This window comes from Alosa sapidissima, chromosome 16 (assembly GCF_018492685.1).
Source record: "Alosa sapidissima isolate fAloSap1 chromosome 16, fAloSap1.pri, whole genome shotgun sequence".
Lineage (NCBI taxonomy): Eukaryota > Metazoa > Chordata > Actinopteri > Clupeiformes > Clupeidae > Alosa > Alosa sapidissima.
Window position 1 is genome coordinate 15,760,777 of NC_055972.1, and position 26,677 is coordinate 15,787,453.

Sequence of the window (26,677 nt, forward strand, 5' to 3'; positions counted from 1 at the left end):
TTGCCCTAAGAATGACCTGTGCCTAACATCCTTGAAGTTAATGAGAAAACAATTACCTACTTCAAGCACTGTTGCAGTTACCTTGTCAAAACAAAAGCCTTTCAGTTGAACTCAGTTTAACTCATTTTACATAGGTCCCTTGATACCATGCAAGAACTAAAAAGTAGCCCCCTAGTCAGCCATATAGGCTACTTCCTTAGTCTGCATGGAAGTACTGACCCAATAAAACATTTTATTACCTACTCGCTGAGGTGGCTTTGCAACTTCCTCCACATTACAGACTAGTCTGTCAGACTAAGTGAAAGTGAATACACTCTGACTCATTAAAGGTGTTTCCCTTTTTTCTATTTTTGTAACTGTTCCCTTTAAATGACCATTCCCTTAAATACCTGGCCGAACATGAACACAGTGCAGTTGTGCCTGAGACTGATGCATGCGGTGACCAAGCTGAGCTAAATGAAATTCCCACCTGGGAGAATAAAAGCCGTTGAAAGGCCCATTTCACACAGGCCAGGTGCGAAGGTGGACACAGTAATTGCCCCATAATTAAGGCTGTGTTGGTAGGTGTTTTATTGCTGGAGACAACAAATGTCAGTCGAAGGAGGACAGAACACAGCCTTTTCCTCACTGGCCAGCTGCAAGTCTTTGAAGTCTTTGCAGCGACAACAGCTATGGCAGGCCACAACCTCCAGTCAACGCTTGGCAGGCATTCAAGCCCTGGTGGGTAAATCCACCTCTGACACCTACTGTAGGTGCCGGTTGATCTGACCCGGTGTAGCGTTCAGTTGAACAGTATCCATCTCCTTTGAGCAGGGGGTGAGAAGTGACCTAACGCGGTCACCGTCCTGCGTGTGACTGATGGCTCCGCTGCTGTTGCTGGCAGAGGTCAGCATGTCAAAGCTTGAGCTCACACTGCAAACGGGGCGACACCCTGCTCTAAGAGCTGTGAGGTCATTCATGCCTGATCTTCTGGACTACAACATATGCAACATATGTACATATGTACATAGTACAAGTAGTTCCTTAATGTCCAATGTCATGAATTCAGTACTTGAAATCAGTTTCATTTGGTAAGACTTTTAAATTCTTTGGACAATTTGAAAATACTTAACGTTCAATTTGCATAGTGTTAAGAAGGCTAACACCCTAATTAACCAAACACGCCTTTTACCATACTGCAGCAGATCTTGGGGGGAGAGGGGAAAAGACACAATCTGCACTGTCCTTTGATCACCACTGAGAGGCAGTCTCTTGTCAGTACGCTCTTTCCCAGAATGAGGCGAGTAGTAGCCTTTATGGATTCATTTAGAACACAGAATGTTTATTATTCAGACATTCATTTACTCAAATAGGTATTTGCTTTATTATCGACTGACTGCTTTTCAGGTAGGCCCCCAGCAGATATGAATGTATCTTATTATGCCTCACAAAAATCATTCCATTAAACCCCTATTCTGCCACTGGAACAAAGATCTTAAGCAAGCATTTTGTCGGAAGACAAAATGAGAGTGCCCCACTAAAATAACTCCCATGTGTATGTATACTAAGTTATGGTTAGTATCCAATTATAAGAACCATATGCTTCTAATGTTGTGGGATGGTGTGGTGTGTTTATGGGTATACTGTTGATGTTGGTTTCTCTTGAGCATGTTCATCTTTATTTTAAGCACGCTGTAGAGTGCACGTCTTGGAATGGCACCTATGCTTGCAGGCATCACAATTAAATTACACGTTTTATGTTATTGCAATGAGGCAGTCACTTGTCAAGAGATGCCTCCAAATATATTGTTAGTGTGTGATTTGCGGCAGAGGGACGCAATGCAATCACATTGTGCCTATCTGCGTTTCTTGTAGTATTTGGAATAACAAATACAAAAATTTGATGTCCTCCTGGCTATGGGTGTGCATTAATTAAACATGGGAATGTATGTAGAAAAATAATAAAACTCTAAAGTGAGTCTGTATACTATCCCACTCCAAGGACCAAATTCTGAAATTGCCATAGTTTCCCCACATTTTATGAAAATTATCCCGCAATTCTGTGCATTTGTATAACAGAAAAATGACTACTCATAGTATAGTCAACTACAGATTTTTCATTATCTCCACACACCCCTCGCCCTATAAGGGTGTCTGGTATACAACCACCTAATGCGTTTACAGACTGCATAGACCTTGAACCTCATGTTATACTGGAGGGTTTTATGTGCAGTAAGAGTCTGCTGGTCCCTGTAACCCGATGAGGGGGTTGAAACAGTGGCCGTGGCTGTGGTGAGAGAGGGGGAAGGGGGCAGTGAGGGAGCGCTCTGTAGCCCTGTGTCAGAGGGGAAGTGTGTGCTGAATCATATTTCCAGAGGCTGCCTGTCCCAATATGAGTCAACACACACAAACACACACACGTAGACACAGATAGATAAAATACATACAAAACACACCCAGACAAACACTAGTCAGTACAAACACACTTTCAGACATATGAACATGGACACACACACACACACACACACAAAAGTGCATGTGGTCACGTGCACTGCGCATTACACACACACACAAACAGGCATACAAACAAACTCACACGTAGACACAGATAGATAACGTACCCAGACCAACACTAGTCAGTACAAACACACCTTTAAACTTGCAGCCCCCTCTCCAACACACACACAGGGACACACTGACAGACATACATACAAGCACACACAGTCCTCCATCCTAACCCACACACCAGACTGACTGAGAGTCCATTGGACAGCAGTAAAACCAAATTGAAACCATGCACTGCTGTGGCTCCACTTCTGAGTCTAGCCTTGAGGAATTTCTACAGCTTCTGCAGGGCCTGTGAGAATATTGTTAAAGCTGAGGTCAAAGTAGATTCTGGGGTAAGAGACAGGCAAACTCTTTATTCCCACATCATTATTTCTCTTTTACAGCGCCTAATGTTATTTGTCCCATGCTGGCGTGGACATCACTGAAATGCCATTTAATATTTGCAAAATGAAAGGACACTATTAAAAATCTTTTATTGTGTTCTGTGTAAATAACAACTGTTAAAGAACAAAGGCACATTAACTATTTTTTTTTACAAAAAAGTACAAAACTGCTATTCAGTGCTCATTTTTTTTTATATTCCTCTAGAGCACTTTATTTTTGTTTGGCTGGGTCTTTTTGAGCAATAGTAGAGAACTCACTTATAAAAAAAACAGTAACAATAACAAAATCCTTAAACACAGGTCAAATGGCTTGTGTTTGACAGCAAACAGTAGTAAATTTTATTAATGCACACAAAATTAAAAAAGTGATCCAATGTATCAGAGACAATACTTAAAACGCAGCCCCATAGGTGCCAGGTACAATCTACCACTTACAGGCGGAGGCGGAGCATATACATGCCAGTCATATTGGAGGCAAGAGTGTATTGGCCACATAGCCTCCATAGGGTGTGGTCTCAGACACAACCAGTTTTACTGTTTAAGTTCATGGCTGCGGCGACACTATTGATCGCCAGGGTCATTAGAGCTGAGGTCAAGGGTCAATCTCCATGGGAATGATTGTGAGGATGACGTCCTCATTACCACGGCGCACAACCATACGTAACGTGGTGTCCCTCTTGATGGCGCTGCTGACGTCAGTGGCGGTTGAGATCCGATGGCTGTTAATTGAGATGATGACATCATGCTCTTTCAATCCACCACTGAAGAAGAGAGAGAAACAGAAATAAATGAGTTATTATTAGATAAATTAGTTATTTATTGGAAAAATGTGGCAAGGGCCACAGAATTGGTTGAAGACTTTCAGACCACCTGTGCTCTGACCTGAACTGTTCTGTATACCAGTGTTGTCTCTGGCAGACCTGAGTCCCCTGCCAGCAGTATATGTCAGAACAAAAGCCATTGAGGGGCAGTAATCACCAGTTTTTGCAGTTCTACTAAAAAACGTCTCAAACTGGAAACGATCAGTCGTAAAGTGAAATACAAATGTCAAAAATTTGCAGGCACAATGACCCATGAGAACCAAGGCTCTGAGATTTAAAATATGCAAACTGCAAGCTCTGTCTGCAAAGGAGCCCTTTGTTCCTTAGAGCCCTTAATAACCACCCCTTCCTACACAGACCTAGAGAGAGACAGAGAGAAAGAGAGAGAAAGAGAGAGAGAGAGAGAGAGAGAAAAATCATGACACATGAGGCACTGGGACACGTGGAGAACTGAAAGTGGAAATTCGTCAGGCCAAGTTACACTGATGCAAGCGTGTTTTTTCGGGAAGCGTTATCAGCGCGTCGCTTTACGATGGAACCAAAACCCTAATGGCAAGCACATGTTATCAGAGACCTCAGACTCCCTGTACATTTCTGCCCCAGACTTACACATTCCCAGCGTGCCTCTGGCCCCTTTTGTGCCCATGCGCCGTCACACATAACGGCTGGCGGCGGGCTATAGGGGCGCCTGGGCGCGTCTCGCGAGCCTAATCGGCCTGGCCGAGGGGAAAGGGAGAGGGGCCGCGAGCCGGCGGATAGTGGAGGATACCGCAGAGAGACACCACAGAAAAGCTGCTCCAGAGGCTTAGACATGAGGGGAAATGCTGCCTCAGCAGCCCAGTGCAAACCCTCCAGCCCCTCCCCTCTGCCTCTCCACTCTCTCCCTCTCTTTTGGTCTCTCTCTCTCTCTTTCTTTCTGTCACTTTCTTCCTCTCTTTCTCTCTCTCTCTCTTTCGGTCACTCTCTTTCTATCTCTCTCTCTCTCTCGCTCTCTCTTTCAGTCACTCTCTTCCTCTCTTTCTCTCTCTCCTTCTCTCTCTATCTCCTTCTCTTTCTCTGTCCTCTCTCTCTGTCCTCTCATTCCCACCTACTCTTCCTGGTATTACATGACTGTGGTCACAGAAAACACAGAGGCAGGGGATTCTTGTGTGGTGAACAAACATGGCAGACAGGCTTGTGTTGCAGTGTTTTGACTGCTGTGCGTGAGGGCCCATATGTTTAGTAAAGGCTTGTGTGCATATGTGTGTGTCTGGCGCTGATTTGTGTTCTTGGTGTGCAGTGTGTGTGTGTGTGTGTGTGTGTGTGTGTGTGTGTCTGAGTCTGTGTGTGTGGGTGGGTGCCTGTGCAGGGGTGTGGGATCGCATGCGCGTGCAATGACGGCTGTGTGCCTCATAAATCTGCAACATCTGCATGTCGTCCGGAGCCAAAGACAATATCCCCCATACCATGACAAGGAGTGGCTGAAACAACATGGTCACGTTTGCAGTATCAATATGAAATAAAAAAAAAAACCTGACAAATAAATCTGCTTTTGCATCAAGTTTACAATTCCCAGAACCCCCGTAACCATGAATTGATTACACGTACACTGCAGCTGGTGTCTTGGAGATGACCTCCATGACGTACGCCCCGGAAGTGATGTCAGGGAAGTCTCGCTGTCGTCCTTTGAGCTCCTTGGCCAAGCTGGCGAACAGAGGACAAATAGTCATGCCTTTGTGCTCTTCTAATTTATACAAGAAGGTTATGTTGAAGAGCCATTTTGTGGACACACTCATTCGACAGAAAACTATTTGACCAGAGAGTGAAATCAACTTTATAGCTTGCAATAAAGCACACATGACCAAATTTAACAACTTCAAAAAAGTTCATAATTGGAAAGCGAAGATGTGGCCTATTATGCAGGCTTCTTAGAAAGAAGGAGACTGGCGTACTTACGCTGGAGTTAGTGTCATCATTCTCACTCCAATGTATCTATTCTTTGCCGTTCCTCTGCCTGGACACAATAACATTGCAATGGTATGAGGCCAGTTACAACAAACTCTTCTTGGCTTGAGGCAGCTAATCCTGTTTCTATTGGCTTGATACTCTCGGCCTTGTCTTCATAATCTAGGCATTGTATTATGGGCTGTTTGGACTAACCCCTTAATGTGGTTAATGCTTTTTGAAAAACAATTTTATTAATTTGTGTCAGCACGATGACTTTATTCCATGCAGAGGACTTACCTCTGGCTTGCCTGTCATAAGATTCTGCAAGAAACTGGCGAATCTTGTCAGAGGGGATGGCAAAGGAAATCCCAGCTGTCACTTTCAGAGTGTTGATCCCAATCACCTCTCCGTCCTGTCAGGCAGACATGTTTTTACAGGCACAACTTAGCAAATCTGTGGATGCCTACATCAATTCAGCTGCTATCAGTTCTCTATTAACATTGAGTACCCTTGAAACCCTGTGCACTAACCAATACTGACATATACAAAGGCTAACATAAAAATAAAAACTTTAAAGAGTACAGTTCTCACCAGATTGACCAGAGGTCCTCCTGAGTTGCCATACTGTGGAAAGAAGTGAAGAATCCATGAGAAAAACACATTAGATTCAAGGCGCTGGAGAAAGCCTGAGGTTGTGTACTTGAGACAGATGAGACGGGAGATTTCACGGTGGTCATTTACAATGTAAATTCCTTCAGTCCTGATGAGGACTGATATAGGCGGGTCAAACACGGTCATAGCCACAACACTTGGGATAAAATCTTCTCTTTGATCCATGTCAGCGGTGCAACTGTATTCACAACCCTGGAGGCGATCTTAATCGATGCATGTGTGGCTGCCTGTATGTGTGTGTGTGTGTGTGTGTGTGTGTGTGTGTGTCATTGACCATGGTTTTACACATAGAAGGGTTGTACAGGACGTGTGTGGACTGAAAAGCCTATAGCTTTAAGAAAAGATGGCCAAACAGATCAATAGAAGTTTCCACGTCTACGTAACCATCAGATATGGTATCTGAAGAAGCTATACCAATGAGCTAGACCATTTTTGATTTATTACAACTTAAAGGCATGTAATACAGCTATATTTTGACATGTGGGTATACATGAGAGCGAGTGGGAGAGTGTGGCAGAGAGAGAGAGAGGACTCACATTAATAATAGCATCAGTTTGAATGTAGTCCATGTCAGAGTTCCGAAGGCCCAATTCTTTGCCGCCTCTTTGAGTGGTACTGACAATCCCCGTGGTAACGGTGTTTTGAAGGGAAAATGGGCTGCCAATGGCAACAACGAATTCTCCTGGTCTCAGGTCAGCCGATCGCCCCAGCAACAACACTGGCAGCTTTTTCTGTGAGAAAGGAACACAGCAGGGCTTCATTATTAAGGAAACGTTTAAAAGCTGGCATGTATTTTTACCATCAACCCCCCCCCCCCCCCCCCCCCCCCAATACATAAGCCATGAGTCACATATAAAAGATAAGTGCACTTGGTCTAAATTAGCAGATGCAGTATTTACCCCTAATATACATTAAACACATTAAATACTGTCCAGTGTCCAGCACAAGAAATACCTGACAAATTGCCATGCACAGATGGTGAAATGACTTACCAGCTGTCTCCATCTCATAAGAAAACAGGTGAGATGGGCAACATTTACTGATAAGCTTTTTTAGTGCTTTTTTAGTGTATGATTGGTACTGAAGCTGCTGTATTGTAGGCTACTAAACCATGAATTGCACTGTGTGACCTCCCTGATGACCTCAACAACCTTCTGTCCCTGGGTCCGTCCTCAGTCAGCACGCTAGCAGCCCATTTCCGCTATCAACTCTTGTTGATTCCCAAAACGGAGTGGGCGTTTTAGACACAGAGGGGTACTTCTGAAACCTTATCGCCGGGTAACCTTTATGATGTCATGGAACACAAGGACACTGGGGGACACAAATATCGAAATGTGCTTTCCAAATTCCAGGCCGGAACATTTCCAGTCAATTCCGGAATCTTCTCTCTTCGTGAATACATATCACTAAGGAGGGGGTGGGCGCATACAAGTCTAGACAACAGTAGACCTGTCCTCCAATGAGGCCGAGTCTGTTTTGTTTACTCATGGTAAAAATAGTGTTACCGCACCAACGTGGTAACTGAGAAGCGCTTGCAAATTGGACACCGAAAAAACTGACCCTGAATCTGTGGGCACTGTCTCACTAGTAGAACATCCGTTGCGAGAAAATAAAATATGTTGCATGAGATATATAGAAGGAACAGGCTTGCATACACAACGCAGACCTTGCCAAGCTTATGGATTAAAAGGGAGTTAAAAAGAGATAAAAATTATTCCCCTTGAGAGGCAATTATGTAAGAACTTAAAAAGCAACACGTTAAGGCTTTACTTGACAAACAGTGACCTCCCACTAGGTGCTCTATTTATGCATTTATTTCTTTGCTCCCACTGACTCATGAAGGCCATTTCCATACAGGGCAGTCCCTGTTTGGGTGTGCTGCCAACACGTTGTGTGCCAAATTTATCTGAGCTAAAAGCAAAAATCAGCAATTGCATCTGTTTTATATTTGAATGCATCATCTAATGATTATCTTAAAGTGCATCAAAAGCATTCTTGAAAATGTGTTTAGCTGAGAACTGGCATGACAGAACTGCCCTTCGATATCAGTTTGTCCAATCGCCACAGGACACAAAGTTTGGATAGCGCGGTTTGTCATATGGTGAAGTTCAGAGCGAACTTGACCCGTGAGGTACGAGGTGTCTTTATAAATAGAGCGCTGATGGTGAGGGCAAATGAGAAGAGAAACCTTTCGTTCCTCTATCTCACATCCCTCCCCCCTTCCTGGAGACCTGGCACTAGAATTAGCAGACAACCTCTCTCCGTGCTCTACCCCCAACCCCCCCCCCCCCCCCCCCCCACCCACCCACCCACACACTACGAGCCCAGTCGAGGGTAAGAGGAGAAACAGATGGACAGAGAAAGACGGGAGGAGAGGGACACACTGTGAGGGACTGTGACAGGAAGTCCGCTGAAGTCCAGAAATTAGGACTATTCTTTCTTTTTGCAGAGACTTGCTTTGCTTGCTTGTCATATTTTCTGAAATCATAATTGCTATTATTATATTATAACTACTTTTAGCTCTGAGTAAAATAAGAAAAAAAAAACAATCAAAGCAATTCCAATTTGCATTTCCATGCACACACTCAGACCTGAGTATACTTCAGTGCATCTTGTGCTGTCCACAGGTGTGGTTCTAACAGACAGGTATAAAGTCATGGGTGTGAAGGACCTCTTTCTTTTCCTTCCTGAAAGTGAGTGTGAGTCAGGGTCTACTCCCGAGTGTGAAGGTGGATCGATTGCTTTGCTCAGCAAGTGCAGGAAATGACTCAAAAGCCAGAGGTCAAAATTGGGTGTCATTTAACAACCACAAATGAAAATTATGGGCCATTTTGTTTTAAAGAAGCACATTAGTCAGCCATTTCAAGAGATGCCAGTGCCCTAACCCCCAACTTTCTTTCTCTCTCTGTCTCTCACCACAATTGCGACTCAAGAATGAATTTTGAACAAAAAACCCCAGTCAGCATCTCCAGAAATAAGTAGCGTTTGCAGATGAAAAAAAAATCTCTTTCCAACAGAGGCCCGTTTTGTTTTTCATCCCTTGAGCCAGAGGAGGCAGCTGTGCATTCTGTCCAGCGGTTGCCAGTGCCCCGGTCACCTCAGCCGGCCCTATACATCAAACAAGCACCTGGCCCATAAACCTCCTATGCACTCAGGTGCGTGTGTTTACAGCGGCTCGTGTCACATGCTAAGAATGCTGCATAAACATTGTTACGATCGCACTTATCTCACCCACTGCTGGAGAAAAAGATCTCGGTGCACAGCCATGGGCGGATTATGAACTTTCGGGCCCCTGGGCCCAGATGTATTAAGGGCCCCCCACTAATTGTCGTATTTTTAATTTGTTTGATGTGATTTCCTGTATTCTGGTGCATTTTGGGGATGGTCAACACTAAATTCAATCAGATTCATAGCCTACATCCTGATTTGTTGATATTGAGGCAATGATTCCATGCAAAGGCTTGGGCTTCAGGGCCCCCTGACCCCTTGGGCCCCTGGGCCTGGGCCCGGTAGGCCCGTGCAGTAATCCATCCCTGTGCATAGCACAGAGGACTACCAGAGGGACTCAATGCTAAAGACCTCGGCGATGGAAAGATGCAGCCCTAAGGCTGTTTCAGATAGCCTGCCTTAAGCGCTGCATTATGGCTGTGTTGTGTTAGTGCTGCAGCTTGGTTCTGTGTGTTTATTCACATTAAGGCGGAGAAGGAGGGTAGAGTCATGCATTCACACTGACACATCCAGAGTCAACCAACTGTGAAGAGCCGCGCATACCACAAGACCCAGAGCCAAAGATGCATGATAATCTTGCCCATCACACACAGACACTGTTGTTCTTGGTGCCCAGAAACTGGTTAAAGGAGAAAAATAAGTGAAAGTGAAAGTGAAAGAGAGAGAGAGAGAAAGGGTGAGAGATGGAAAGACAAAGATCCATAAGATGGCTGACAGGGCTGAAGATAAACAAGAGTTTGGCAACAATATCGAAAAGGGGTGTGTGGCAGATGTTTTGTTCGTGTGAGACAGCTGGATCGCACTTTTTTGTGAGCATCTGTTTGTATGTGTGAAATTGTGTGTGTGTGTGTGTGTGTGTGTGTGTGAGAAATGGAGGAGTGTGTGTGTGTGAAATGGAGGAGTGTAAAATTGGTGGATGAAAGAGCAGTCTGGCATGTGGTGGACTCTACTGAAGCAGTTGCAAAAAACTCTCATAAACACCCAACTAATCACAGCCTTAAATTTGACCAGTCAAATGACGCCACGCTTGGCAAAGGAAGTGACATAATCGGCTAGGTCAGATGAGTTAAGTCCTGGCTGACAGGAGAAGTTACCCAGCATCCCCTGAGGGTCACTGTGTGGCAGCCCCTCCTGATTAGGGCATTACAGTATTTGGATTTACGTCTCGTTAAAAAGCCATCACATTAATGATGTCTTAACGACTTCATGTGCAGGTGCAAACTGGGTGAAATATTGCAGCACTATTCTCTTAAGTCTAAGGTTTTAACTGCTATTCTTAGATCATCAGCAACGGGTGCTGAGGTACTACTCACTGATCCCAGAGAGCAACAGGTTAGTTTACACACACACACACACACACACACACACACACACACACACATACACACACACACTCACGCACACACACACTCACGCACACACACACACAGTCATTAAGAGGGCACAGTGACACCACATCCACGCATAGAGCACCTCACTCAGCTACCCCCGATCAGCCTTTCCATTCATCACTAATAACATACCAGCAGGGTTATTTTTGGCCCAGAGAATAGCAGCCGTAAAACACTAGACTTGCACGCAGGATCTCTGTGTCCGACCTGTGGTCACGGAGAGAGCCTTGGCCTGCTCCCTCACCCAGGTTGAACTGCAGGGGCCAAGGCCCTGCACACAAACCCCAGGTGATTCATGTGGTCACGACACCCCAATTTTCTTTCTTTTTTTTTATACTGACCACCACCCGCCTGTCTGCCTGCCCATCTGACCCAGAGGGTTCTGTGTGGTCCGCTATGGTTCCGCATGATTGCAGCAGTCACCATGGCGCAGGTCTGTTTACTTGTGGCTGACTGTCTGTCTGGACTGACCACAGGGCTGACGTAAATCTGACCTTTGTCTTTCTTTTGCGCTGTCCTTCACTGCCTCTATACTTTCCTCGCTTGCTTTCTCATGCGCTGTGTTCCATCTGCAGATGGGAGTCTCCAGAGAGAGGAGAAAGCCAGATAAACAAGGCCATGGCGAATGTGTTTACTATTGTTGAGGTGTCTGTGTGTGTGTGTGTGTGTGTGTGTGTGTGTGTGTGTGTGTGTGTGTGTGTGTGTGTGTGTGTGTGTGTGTGTGTGTGTGTGTGTGTGTGTGTGTGTGTGTGTGTGTGTGTGTGTGTGCTTGTTTGATTGTTGGCACCTTGACAACACTTTGATGTCTTTGGTTGGGTGTCTGTAGGAGAGTGTGTTTGTTGGAGAGAGTGAGACAAAGAGGGAAAGTGAAGGTGAGGACTGTCCAGGACAATCCAAATGGAAAGTATGCAACACGTCAAAGCATACAACAAAGAGACAGCATACTTCAAACAAGCAGATATTCACAGATACAGACAGAAACACATACACACGCACACAGACACACATACTAAAACACACAGCGTCAGATGTCAAACGTCTCTCTCTCTCTCTCTTTCCCTCTCTCTCTCACACTCTCACACACACACACACACACACACACACACACACACACACACACACACACACACACACACACAGAGGTCTATGCTACGCTTTTAAACCTTGAATGTTTCAATATGTCTTTCATTTCAACCCTCCTTCAATACACACACACACACACACACACACACACACACACACACACACACACACATACACACACAGACACACACACACACACACACACACACACGATGCCTGTATTTTCCAGCTTGGTTTGTGAGCTCCAGTGTGAGTCACAGCCATGCGAGTGGTGGTCAGAGGCCGGGGTGAGATTGGAGTGGAAGTTACATACAACCTCAGGAGACACCCCTGTGGCTTACTTGACTTCCCATAATCCACATCTGAGCAACACAGCCACATGGATGCACACACACACACACATACGCATGCGTAGGCACACTCACACGCATACATCTGTGCACACACACATATACACATAACCTAACCACATACATGTGCGCGTAATACACACACACACGCACGCAGACAAACACTCAAACATACACACACAGACACACACACAAAAGGAACGCTTTTTTTGGCCCAACACTCTAGTATTACCATGGCATCACGTCCTTTGGAATAGGATTACGGGAGACAGTGTTAAATTGGGGATGAGACCAGACATGGATATGATTCATTTTCCACAGTTTGTTTTTAAAGGACAGCTTGAGAGTCAGAGGAAGAAGTAGAGGAAGTCCATCTCTGACAGGCCCGTTGGCGAGGTCATCCAGGACGTTTTCAGCTCAGAATCCTCACGGGAAATTAAAAACTGCACTAAAACTTAACGGACACCTGCCAAATATTTGATATATGTGTGTGTGTGTGTGTGTGTGTGAGAGAGAGAGAGAGAAAGAGAGAGTGTGTGTGTGTGTGTGTTTGTGTGCTTGTGCATGTGCATTAGTTTGATTTCAAGTACCCAGTAGATAATTGTGGGTTATTGTGGTTTGCTTGTGTGCATGCATGTACACGTGAGTATATGTGGTGTGTGTGTGTGTGTGCGCGTGTCTATAAAACCATGTGGCAGCAGCCCTCATGGCTACCAATGCGAAGTGTCCAGTGACGTATGGAGTATCTCCACACTGCAAAGTAAACTCATTACATTCATTAACTCTCTTTTCTAACGTCCGCACATATGGATCCATTTTCCAGCCCTGACCACATTCTCTCCTTCTCCCTCTCCTTTTCTTCTCTCTCTCATTCTCCCTCTCCCTCTCTCTCTCTCTCTCCATCTTTCCACCATGCGCGGACGAGAGCTCCTTCCCCTTTTTCCTGTCTCTGAAGTCCTACCAGCTGCAGACAGAGTAATGTCTTCCCCAGAGAATGGAACGACCATAACCACAATGCACCCAACCACCCCCCCACCCCCGTCTTCATCGGAGAGGAAAAGAGAGAGAGTGGGGGGGGGGGGTCTGGAGGGGGAGTCTGGGGGGTGAACCCATTCTTCCTAAACATGTGCTATCCATTCTCAGGTTCTGTGCCGAGCCAAAGTAATGTTATCCCCTCTCCTCACCTACAATACAACTCGGTCTGTCATGGCTGAACTTGCCAGAGAGGGAAGTTTGACAGTATTGACCTACTTAAGCGGATCTACACATGTCGCCGAGACAGAAAAGTTTGAGCTTGAGGTGTGTGTGTGTGTCTGCACACACACACACACACACACACACACACACACACACACACACACACACACACACACACACACACACACACACTTTCCTCACGAGGCACACACTTGTGCACAGAAGGCACATAGCTCGAGGGGAATTATGAAGACGTGCTGGATGACTGATTTTTTCCCTTTGCACAGCTTAAGACCCAGTCAGTCATCCATTCTTCCCTTACACCTCACCCACATCTCTTCCTCACCCTCCCTTACATCTCTTCTTCTTCTTCCTCTTTTTTCAGAACGCAAGAGAAGTCATCAAATATAGACGACGGAGCTCGGAGGGGTGTTCTGCTATGCAAACATCAGAGTCAGTGGCTACCTGGCGTAATGAATGATTAAATCTCCACACACACACACACACACACACACACACACGCGCGCGCGCACACGCACAGACGCACACACGCACGGACACACAGACACACAGACACACAGACACAGACACAGACACACAGACACAGACACAGAGACACAGACACACAGACACAGACACAGAGACACAGACACACAGACACAGACACAGACACAGACACACAGACACAGAGACACAGACTCACAGACACAGACACAGACACACACACACAGAGACACAGACACGCACAAGCACGCCGTCTTCCCATTAGATAGCTGTCATGTTGAGAGGTGAAACCGCAGACTGCTCCCCTGAGGTGGGCATTACTCATGGAATAGAGCACAGTGCCACTCCGCAGTAACTGGGGCAACCTCTTCAGCAGCTGCCCCAATCACACCAGTCTCCATTAAAACCTTCCGCCACAGCGCACAGAATCAAAGACTGACCATCGCTGGACTACCAGCTACAACCTTCAGCTCACTCGAGTAAGAGTAATCAGATAGAACACCCATCGTTTCAGCCTCAACTTTGCCCCAGGTGAATAAACTTGACTAAAATGTACTCTCTTTTTCAATGAATGTCAGCTGAGACATGCCAGAGTGATGACAAAACTGATATATTAAAATAGAACCCTGATGACAATCAAGCCACTCAGTAGACATTTGTGTACTTGACTGACTCCATAAAGAGTCATTGTGATGGCAGTATGTTCGGGTTCCTCTGTCTCTTAGCTACCAATGCGGAGACTGGAGAAAGTGTTTTAACCACAGAGCAGAGCCCAAGTAGAGCAGAGGAGAGCAGAGCGGAGGTCCTCCCGGCTGGGACTTTGACTTAGTGCCAAGCCTTCTTCCCTGCACTCTCATCCATCTGTGTAGAGCACTGTCGGATGGGTATTCCAGCGCTCCCTAGAGAGATGCAGTTCTCACAGAGTCTCTGTATGCTAGATATACGTCTGGTTAAGAGGTTGGGTGCTCGTGTGTGTGTGTGTGTGTGTGTGTGTGTGTGTGTGTGTGTGTGTGTCAGAGAGAGAAGTGGAAAGCAAACTTAGCAGATAAAAAAAGATTGATGGTGAAAGAGAGAAAGAAAGAAAGTGTGTGTGTGTGTGTGTGTGTGTGTGTGTGTGTGTATGTTTGTGAAAGAGTGTAAGTGTGAGTGAGTGAGTGAGTGAGTGTGTGTGTGTGTGTGTGTGTGTGTGTGTGTGTGTGTGTGTGTGTGTGTGTGTGTGTGTGTGTTTGCTATACACTACTAATCCAGTTTGATCCCATTCCTTATAAGGCTTGCTTTGCCATGTCAGACATATCTGTACCCTCAGATATTTTTCTATTTTTGCAAGCATGTACGATCTGCTTTCAGAGCCAGGCCTTTTCAGCATGGTGTAATTTCACAGAGGTTACATAATTATTGATATTCTCCAACTGCCTTTTCATCTGAGCAGCCAGCTATATTCCCACTTACCTGATCTGAAGGCCAGCTAATTATCTGCTCTCATGTTCAGAGTTTCACTGGCATCGTTGAACATACCTCATGTTGACACTCCACCCAGAGAGACTATTAATCTACAGCTGTTCTTCAATAATATGACTCAGTTACACGGGGTCCAGCAGTGCATATGAGGTAAGGATGCAAAAAGACGCTTCTGGCTTAGCAATTTTGGATTGTGAGATTGCAATGTGTCCGTTTTCTGGGGCTACAGCTATTGCTCAGTGTGTTTGACAGGGGATATGTCTATGAATAGGAGCAAAGCGATTTTAGTTTTTGTATATTTGGTACAAACTTTCCCATAATTATTCCCATTTAATAAGGTTGATTATATACGCTGCACTCACACACGCACATAAACATCTAGTTTCCTGCCATTTTCGGTGCGTGTTAAGTGTGTATTGGTCACATTTTCAGACCCTTAACCACAAGGAGCTTACGGGCTCTGAGTGAAGTCATCAGTGTCTCACTGTGCTATGTGTTTAAAAAACACTTTAATGCTTGACTGCACACTCTTCCCTTCAGTCTAAATAAAACTTCATTGCCTTTCTCTCTCTCTCTGTCTCTCTGTGTCTCTTTCCCTCTCTCTCTCTCTCTCTCTCTGTCTCTGTCTCTTAGTTTCCTTTTTGGATCTATCTTGATATTTTCTCTCTTTTTTCAGTTTAAAAAACACTGACATGGTACATCTCCAGAGAAGTCAAACATTTTTTCTTTATTTTAAGTATCAGTGTGCTAACCACTAGAGTGACCACGAGACTAGACTAGCTGTAGCTGAGATATTGAGAGATTTGAAAAGACAGATTGGGGATTCTGAGTGTAAAATAGCTCAGTAATTTATTTACCGGTGGGTCGATCTTAATGAGGGCAATGTCGGCTTTCTCGTCCACGTCTTTGATCTTGGCGTCGAACGTGTCGCCGTTCTTCAGCTCCACCTTCACACGGTGCTTATTGGCTACCACATGAGCATTGGTCACAATCAGCCCATCCTCAGACACAACAAAGCCCGATCCACTCGCCACTGCCATCTCGCGCTTAGAGTACACCATTCTGAGAAAGAGAGGGTGAAAGAGGAAAATACAACTATCTTTTAGCCAATCAATTGTTTCTCATCATTGCATTAATAAAACATATACAACAGCCTTGGCCACACGCATTAAATATGTATTAAGGTTAAAAATGAAGACAGACAGGCAAACAAAGAAAGTGGTGTCAGATGTGCAACTTATTCGACTGAGGTATAAATACCACTAGAAAGTCGGAAAAGATGGGTCCCTTACTTGCGATAGAGTTCAATATGGACCACGGCTGGGGCGATCTTCTCCACAACATCAGCAATAAAGTTGTACTTGTGCCTTAGGCTGTTTGGGTTGTCTTGGGCTAGAAAATCACAAACATACACCAGCATGAAGAACAACTAAAACACAAAAACTGTTCAATGGTACATTACATCACTACTTGTGACAAGTTGGACAAAAGTCGAAACATTATGAATTTTAGCATTTTGGGAGGCACATTTGACCCCTTAGTGATAAAAAAAAGTGCTTTGTTCAAGTCTTTTATCTCTTACACCGATTATGGTGGTACCCCTAACACGAGTTACTCCCAACACATCAAGACATAAATCTGTTAAGAGCTGATGCATGATGAGAGGGCAAGTCTGGAATTGTTGCTCTTTTTTAAACCCAACGCAACTGTATATTATCTCCCTTCAGATGGTTATCGTGGACATTTCCCTCTCCTAAACAAAGCTCATAAAAAGCACTTTCCATTTCGTCTCCTCTCTTGGGAGGGGGGAGTGAAACGTACACTTACAAACTGCTGGTTCTTACGAGTGGCTTTATGAACCATCAGTAGGACTACCACAGATCTGCTGTGGAATGCCTCTGAATGTAATTGTGTTTAATTACAGACTGGGTAACGCAACATCACTACAGCTGCTTGTGAGAGAGTGTGCCGAAGAATGAAACAAATGAGACAGATGATTAGACGCTCTCGCTCTGATTGCATAGGGACCGAGTTTTGGGGGGCCTACAATGCTTTGTTATGTGATTTTACAAAGACGCACCCGGCTTTGAATGTGTAGTGGTGCTGCTCTGTGTTAATTACATAGCCAGCAGCCACGCTTCTCATGTCCAGAGGAGGGAACTTCCACACACACACACACACACACACACACAGACACACACACACACACACACACACACACACAGACACACACACACACACACACACACAGACACAGACACAGACACACACACACACAGACACACACACACACACACACACACACACACACACACACACACACACACACACACACACACACACAGACACACACACACACACACACACACACAGGTTTATTATTATAACTCAAACTGTTGGTTTCTGCCACTGCCAAAGTTCACTGGAAAAATCATGGTCAGTGTGACTTTTCATATGCCATTTTTGGGAAGGGCAGAATATTTAATAAAGACCATTGTCATAAATAACATGCTGAGTTCTGAAAGCCCTGGTTTGTAAAAGTAAAAACAGGAAAGAGGAACAAACGCTACGCCGCATATTATTATTCTAAAATTCATTTCTCTTCTCAGGGTTTTCAAAACTGATTCAAAGTGATGGAAATGGAGCAGCCAAAAGCTATGATATTTACATAGGCATAATGCAGTTAGGTGAACCCAGCAGGATTTAACAAGTGCAAACAATGAGCTGCCGTTGCGCAGTAGGGTCACCAAAACAACACAGCTGCTTATCATCACATTGCCACGGGAACAGAGGACATCTTGGGTTGGACCATCAAACTTGATCTGAAAGACTTCATGACTCCAACCCATTACTGTAAAAGGAATTCCAGTCTTTCTTCCAAGGCCTGTAAAGACGTTCACTGTTGTGTCCATCTGAATGAAAGAGGACACTTCTATTCTCCTCCAGAGTCGTCGTCAGACACAATCAGAAGAGACAGCCCAAAGCCCTCAACTGTGGAGGTCCAGATCCACCTTTTCACCTTCAGTTTGTTAGTCTAACGGACCTGACTATTGTTGCAGTTGTTTTTTTATCACAAACTGGCACAGGTCTTTGAAGTCATACTTACCATGCACCATATTTGTTTCCAACAATTGTTTCTCAGAATTTGGAGACAAAACTTATTTGGTGTTGAATCAACAATGAGGTCAACACTGGGATACATGCTAAGTTCCACTGTGTGATCTGGGAGCCACCCACAAATTTCCAGAACTGCTTTGACAATGTGAGGCATCTGTCCAGCAAGGAAGGGTTTCAGCTGACCCAGGCAAAACCACGACAAACCAGACCAGACCAGACGTGGTAGCCGAGAGGCCCCTGCATCCAATATTCCACAGGCTGTTGACATGGACAAATTATGAACTTTTGGGCCCCTGGGCCCAGATGTATTAAGGGCCCCCCACTAATTGTTGCATATGTGGGAGGGTGGGTTTGGGGGTCCTCCCCAGAAAATGTTTAATTAGTTTGATGTGAACATGTTTATGACATCAGCATTCTGCATTCATGGTACTGCTCTGATGAGAGAGGAAGTTGGGAAAGCCAAAGACAAAGAGGAGACACAGACATTTTGGCATCTGCCATGCCAAAGTGCGCAAAGCCATTAAGAGCACAAAGACATCACACAAAGACATCTAGAGCACATAAAATGCAATATCATTAAAAGGCAAAAACTGCCAAGATCTTTAAAAGTCTTCAAAGAGGACCTTTCAAATCGAATGCCTCCAAGTGCTTACTGAACTTGAAGACCGAAGCAGAGTTGAATTCAACAGATGCCTGAAAAAAAAAAAAAAAAAAACGACATCGACCCACATAGTATTTTTTTCCACTGGATATTTTTTCTCTCTGTTGTCTAGTGATGGGGACGAGACCGCCTATGCCGAGTCCGAGTCAAGACCGAGTCTTTGAAGGAACGAGTCCGAGACGAGACCGAGAAAGCAGAAATTGGTCTCGAGACCGGACTCGAGTCCGAGACCGGACTCGAGTACTACATCACTACTGTTGCCGTTGAAATCCTGCCAGATGAGTGCATATGTCCTGACTAAAACTAAAAACTAAAACAGTGTATTTTTCTGTAGCTCACTTGGTCTCATAGCTCCAAGTCAGTCTCCGAGAGAAAGGGATTATGGGAAATGCCCTGTCTAGGGAGACATTTCAGCACCGTGACCCTACTGCGCAGTGCATTTCGAGGACAAACCCCGACAGCGCTTCATCTCTCCAAATTTACGACCGTCAGACCTTCTGTCCATACTTGGACCATAATGAGGAAAACCTTGATGGGTGTTTATGTCCTGGCAGCAGAGAGAAAAAAAGAGTGTAAAGAGACAATTATTCTGCTGTGAAACTCATATCTATTGGGGAAAGTGGGTGACTCTTGGTAGGGCATAGTATTATACTCTCCAGACTGAAGTCTTAAAACCCATTCCAAAGCTGCTGAAAGCAATGCTTGCCTTCCTTCTGTTGTTCTACAGCCTGTACCCACTCTAGAAGCACACTCCTTCCTGTCAATATGCTGCGCACATGCTCACTAGTAAACAACCGTTTGAAAGTCTCACAGTGTCTCTGACTTGTTTCACTTACTGGGTGTGTGTCCCAGAATCATTAACAGAAATCTAAATAAAGAAAGAAAGAAAATAAAGATGTTAACACCAGTTAAATTGGAAACAGTTTAAACATGCCGAGTAAAATAAATGCTCTACATCCTCCCCGACTCTGCAGTGGGGTATGCATGAGATGCTTTTGGGCAGGCAACCACCACATCCTCGGTTCCAAAAAATCATCAGCCACCCTAATCTCATGGTCCAGTACACTGCACGTATGCCCCTAACTGCTCAAACATGATGGAAGAATCTAATCCACTCCATGTGGCGACGCCATGGGGACACATGTGGAGGGCGTCAGTGGCCTTCAAGTGCAAATCAAACTTAAGACTTGAAGAAGACTTGAACATTCAGTCACACAGGCACACTATCTCATTCTGTCCCTCATTATTCCTTTCTTACTCCCATATTCTGATCGTGTCCAATCTAGATAGATAGAGGGAGACAGTTCTGAGTTGGTTCAAACATCTGTGGACTGTATTTATTTGCTGTGGGCTGAGACCTCAGGAGAATACGTCACATTCAAATTTTCTGTTCTCATGCCAAAACGCTTGTTGGTTTTGGGCACGGATACAAATGTTTCATCAACATTTTGTTTGGCCGAGTGAAATTGGCAATATGGAAGGCCCAGGCAGAGAAAATAGCAACTTTGGCAATCTAGGACAAGTGTTTCAAGACTCGCTTTCAGTTCGTTCTCAGAGGAAACGTGGCCTTAGCGATTCCAAGATGGGGGGGGGGGGGGGAGGTTATCAGTTACAGTAATGAATTGTCAACATGAACAAAAGCATGTAAAGGACAGTAACATGGTGTCTGAAGGAGAGGATAATATCTACATCATAGAGTCAACATCAGGAATATATGGATGGCTCGTCTCTTTCCTGACATTTACTCGTCCAAAAACAGAGTGGACGCAAAGAGGAAATTGCTTTACGGGACCCAAAGAGCTGTTCCCACAGTCTCATACCACCAGGGGAAGCCCTGGACACACACACACACACACACACACACGGACATACAGCTCTGTGGAGAAATAGGAAATGGTGTGGAAGCATGTGGGAACCCAAGTGGTCCGCACACAAGGATGACAGTGTTTTATTAAGTCTGTCATGTCATGTCTATACATCCAGGGAGACGCCACAAAGGGCCACTATCTCAATCTAGCAATCAGTTCCAGTTGAACACACACACACACAAACACACACACACACACACACACACACACACACAAACACACACACACACACCTGCCTGGCACTTTGTCTTAGCCCTGAAGCTTTATGAGTATTTTCCAGCAGGAAGTGAGTGCAGAGTGAGGGATTGGTTTTCTGTAGCAGGGGTCACATTACGGTAACTCTGTCCCCTCTCTCTCTCTCCCTCCCTCTGTCTCTCTCTGTTTTATACTGCCTATGTGAGCTGGCAGAGGACACACACCCACCTGTCACAAACAGCCTAAATCATCATAGCAACTGTTCCCAGAGGACTGGTAGTGATCTCTCTCTCTTTTTCTCTCTCTCCCAGTTTTTCTCTGTACACGTGTATGTGTGTGTGTGTCAGTGTCTGTCCGTCTGTGTGTGTGTGTGAATGTGCGAATTTGTTGTCACAGTGTCTTTGTGTTTGCTTCAGTGTAGATGTGTCCCTCTCCAGTATCAACATTGTCAAACGGTCATTGGGTGGGGGTCTACTGGCCCATCTATTTATCTCTGCACCATCAGCGGAGCGAGACAGCAGGAAGTCTGCATAGGACCACGGATACAGACTCCGCGGCTGCTCTATCAGGGGACTGGATCTAATGGAAGGGGACTGCAGATATGGAGTGGGCCACCACTGCGTCCGGGTTCACAATATACAGAGCGGTGAGAACCGTCTTATCACAGCCATCAAAGAGGAAATGATGGCAGAGTGGAAAATGGAGGCAAAAAAAGGAGGGTGAGATAGAGAGAGAACGAGTGAATGTGAAGGAAAAACACACCGAGTTAAGAACGAGGTTGAGAGAGAGAGTGATGCATGGATAATGGAGGTACGGAGAGATACGGCCGTCGGGTCAGAGAGTAAAAAAAAAAAAGTAGTGGAGAGCGAGACGCGGACAGACAGTGATAAATCACATTGAACGCACTCCTCCATTTCACAGGGAGCAGGGAGTGAAGCGGGCAGAGAGCGATCCAGATGAGAGTTAACCTCCCGGCCCGGCACATGTGAGAGACACGCTCTTGCACTCAGTGACACTCCACATCAAAGGCTGCGGTCAGTCGAGGCCCTCCCTCAGATGGTGCACCACGCACGAGAACTCCCACGGACGGCATCGCACAGAGATCTCAACCCTACTTTCCAAGCCAACTCATGTCAGTGTCAGCTTTCTTGGCTTGATAACAGGATTTAGCTTTTATTTCATATCTGCTCTACCCCCCCCCCCCCCCCCAACCTCCCTCCCTCCCTCCACTGCTTCGCCTCCACGTTTGCCTTTGTCTTAAGAAAACACTTGAGGCACCACTGGGGTGTTTCTGGATATTTCCCATGCATGTCATTCGTCCAATTAATTGACTTTCAAACTCATGTGCGCCACGATGACTGCAGAATTTGACCTACATCCAAAGCCAGCCAAAATAACTTGCATAACCCCCCCAATCCCCCACCCCCTACTTCAACTTCAGAAACAGATGCAAATGACATCATATGAAGTGCTGCCCGGCTTATTTGCTTTTTTTTGGAGGAGAGGCCTCCGTCCAGAGCACTGGGACCTCTAGCAGCTTGGCACCCTACTGTACTTCTTCATTGGACCAATATGACAGCAGCTTGGACTGTAGGAATATATTGAGACGAAAACGTATCCTAAACGTTGTCAAGAGCACGGCTGGAACAGCACCTCAGGCACGGAGCAAAACACTGAACGCAGGGAAACTCCAGCTTAACTGAGAATGAATAAGCTGCATAGCATTAGGAGACCTCAGCGGTGTTAAGTCTGGGATGAGAGGAAAAGTTGCATGTAGCTTTTTTTCTCCACCATTTGGGCAACAAAAAAAAGCTGGAAGGCAATTTTTTTAACATTTGTGGTGCATGGATCATCTGAACCGCAGACACCTGTCCTACTAGCACCACCGTGCTGATGATAATGACAGGCTTCATAGCATGAAAAAAGCCCTTAGCTCCTGGATATGTACCTACATAATAATAGTTATTAGGGAAAACGTCGTAGTGAAGTTAAAGGGTCAAAGTAATGGGAGAGCTATTGAAAAATTCAACATCCCATATGACATATGGTTCAAAACAGACAGGAACACATAATAATCTACATCTGTAAATCCAAACAATTTACTTCATACAGCATTTTCCAACTTTAAGCATCTGTTTAAGACACTTCACCAAAACCATATGTGTTTTTGGTAACATCTATAGGCCTACAGTAACCGTAGCCTCTCTTTGACTTCCCTGAGGAATGTTATAAAATACATGCACACATACTCAGAGATACAGAGACTAAAACAACAGGGGGCCTTTAGAGTGGAGTGCTGCTGAGGCAGGCAGACACAACTGTGAGACTGGTATGGTTTGTGTTATGTCACATTGGCCCAGATAGAGAGGGGACTTCAACTGACACCAGGATGTAGGCGTAGGGGTCTACTTCAAGGACAGTAGACCTATGTGAATAATAATGTTAAGGTTTGTAATAATACAAATACCAAGAACCATATAGCCTACATGGTTAAACCCCATCAAGCTGTCTCTCTATACTATGTGCATTTTACAGAGAGGAGCCGGAGTACCTTTGATCTCAGCAAGCAATTATTTCCCCTGTCACCAGAATAAAGCAGTTCCAGACAAAGGGATCAGACACAAGAGTCACATTCTTGGCCAATAATGTTGAAGCAAGCATTTTGTATGCGTGTTAAATTCAGCATAGACTTTTAATGTGTGCTACAAATCAGTGTCAGATGCAATAATAAGAGTCGTTCATATAGAAAAAAGTCCAGTCCACCTTCAAAGAAAAGGAACAGGATTCCAATAAATGTTATACTTATTATGACAAAAGTGATGGAAGGCGCATCACGACAAGCTACCTCATCAGCTCAGGACACTGGCACGGCAAAAGTGATCTGTTAACTTTTTTTTGCTCCTAATTTTGGTTTCAAGACATTGTTTTGCATTCAAATATAATTATGTTGTGAACATAGTGGCAGCTCATTTGCTGTCTTTAACTTGTAAGTGTCCATGTGAATAACTTACACTTTCCGCAAGCCCCACGCTGGATGAAAAGGACTGGCGGCTGCTGAAGTTTCTGCGCCCGACTACTGACTCGCTTGAGTTCGCAGATATTCCGGTAGGACACTCCATCGCTTCCACAGACGGGCTCCGTGGTTTTGCATACACAAGATCCAGCTTTGCCTCTTCTCCGGACCGTCGCGGTGTACCCTACCCCAGTCGCCACAGCGCACTCTAGTCCCTCACCGCACACCGGGTCTCCTAACTTCCCGATGCCGCCACATGCTTCGCCCTCTCCAGAGGCGCACACGGGACAGCAGTTACACTGGTCCAGAACTTGTCCCGTTGAACACTCCTTTGATACGGTCGGACACATTGTCTTATCGCAACGGTCAGGGCACCCGATTATATATCTTTTGGTAACTCGCGCTTCAACTGAAAACGATGCTACGAATAGACTTAAACAGATTATTATGAAAACCATGATTAAAATAATAAACCAACGATAAATGTTCTAAGTTTCAAATGTGCAGTTTCCAAAAGTAGCCTATATGAACCAGACTGTCAGGGAATTAGCTGATCGCTTATCACACTCTCGGCCTGCTACCTTTGTGCAGCTAGAGGGCAAATCGGTCTCTCCACTTTGCAGTGCACACAATACGCAAGTTTGCATAGGGCCTGGCGAAGCGTTTATAAATGCGCCCCCAATTCCACATGAGCCGGCACGCTTTCTCACAATATAAACAAGCGCTGTGATTGGTGGCTTTGTGAAGCTGAAAAGAAAGGAGGGTTCGGTTCATCTTTGTCTGAGAGGCGTCCCCATCTTTGTCTGAGAGGCGTCCCCTTACGCCGTGCACAATTCCGTATGGTATCAGATAAACCTTGAATCAGAAGGTTATGTAATGTTATGTTACGTTTAATGAGACAAAACCTTAGCCATATTGGCGAGGTCCCCAGCACTGCCTTAAACGTGCAATTTGGGATCATGAGGCTTTCTTTTTTTTTTTTTTGTAAGAGGTGCACTAGGCTACAGCATATATATATATATATATATATATATATATATATAGAGAGAGAGAGAGAGAGAGAGAGAGAGAGAGAGAGAGAGAGAGAGAGAGAGAGATAGATAGATAGATAGATACTTTATTGATCCCTAGGGGAAATTCAAGAAAATTCATTTCACACTCATTTAGATTTTCTGGAATCCTTACCTTTGAAATTGCTTTATTATGAAACTAATGTTTTGATTAAGATATAGTTTCACAAAGTAATATTCCAAAATGCAATTCAGCACTTTTATATGTCACAGTCTTACCCATGATCCATTTAAAACTGAACTGTTGCCATTGACCTATTATTTCATATAAAAGATCTCTGCAGATCTCTGAACTTGGCTTTGGGTTAATGTTTGTCCTTGATCTGTTCTCTCTCAGAGTTATACTACAGCAAATCATGTGATTTTCTTTCTACTGTGTAATCCTATGCATGTGATAATCGGATGGATCCGTCATACGTCTTTCTCTCATTAGTTTCAAAGTCTCATAATTTGCTCACATGCAATGATCACATGTTAACAATCAAATCACAAACAAATATACCTAAACTCATCAATCTTTGGAGAACACAATACACATGGGCTTTGATTAAGGATCTTGGAGTAGAAGTAATCACTGAAATGTAGCTTTTTGATGATGGTGTGCTTTTTCATACTAACAGTCTGTCCCTTTACGTGGCCAAAATAAACTGTGAGGTAATTCCCAAATCTCCAAATTAGTGACATTCTCAGCTGGTTGGTGATGAAACATATAAGAAGTGAATGAGAGTATACATTTAGACTGGGCACAAGGGAACAAAATCTGTGCCAGACAGTCTTGGTGCAATTTAAGATCATGTGTTTGCATTCTTTATTGGTCCCAAACACTCACTTACTCAACATCTCTTTTTCCTCTCTATTGCGTGCCAACACACGCACGCACGCACGCACACACGCACGCAATGGGAGAAAATTCAGTTTGTATGTATTATATGGATGAGATTCCAAGTGTAAAATAAATTAGTCTATGTACACTTCAAAACATATTATGGAATATGGCATTCCAGACTGGTGAGTAAAATAATATCCCATCTATTTATTTTGGATGGTCCAGGGATATATAAAACAGTCTGCAAAAATGTAGAAAAAGGGACTAAGGACTCTCCTGTGATGCTTTTTAATCAGGCATAATGACATCATACTAAAGAGCGTACAGAAACCTTAAGTGAAAGTAAAAAAAAACAACTCCAGGATTT

General features: G+C 44.6%; 1 protein-coding gene across 1 annotated transcript; it reads right to left on the reverse strand.

Annotated features, from left to right (window-relative positions):
- Positions 1-3,001: 3,001 nt before the first annotated feature.
- On the reverse strand, positions 3,002-25,063 carry LOC121685814 (serine protease HTRA1A). The gene is made up of 9 exons (XM_042066575.1): positions 24,413-25,063; positions 16,853-16,952; positions 16,418-16,622; positions 6,886-7,080; positions 6,269-6,301; positions 5,975-6,089; positions 5,687-5,744; positions 5,339-5,434; positions 3,002-3,691 (listed from the first exon to the last, which is right to left on the reverse strand). The coding sequence occupies exons 1-9, from the start codon at positions 24,870-24,872 to the stop codon at positions 3,523-3,525; spliced, it is 1,431 nt and encodes a 476-aa protein (XP_041922509.1). The 5' UTR covers positions 24,873-25,063; the 3' UTR covers positions 3,002-3,522.
- Between the last annotated feature and the right edge of the window lie 1,614 nt (positions 25,064-26,677).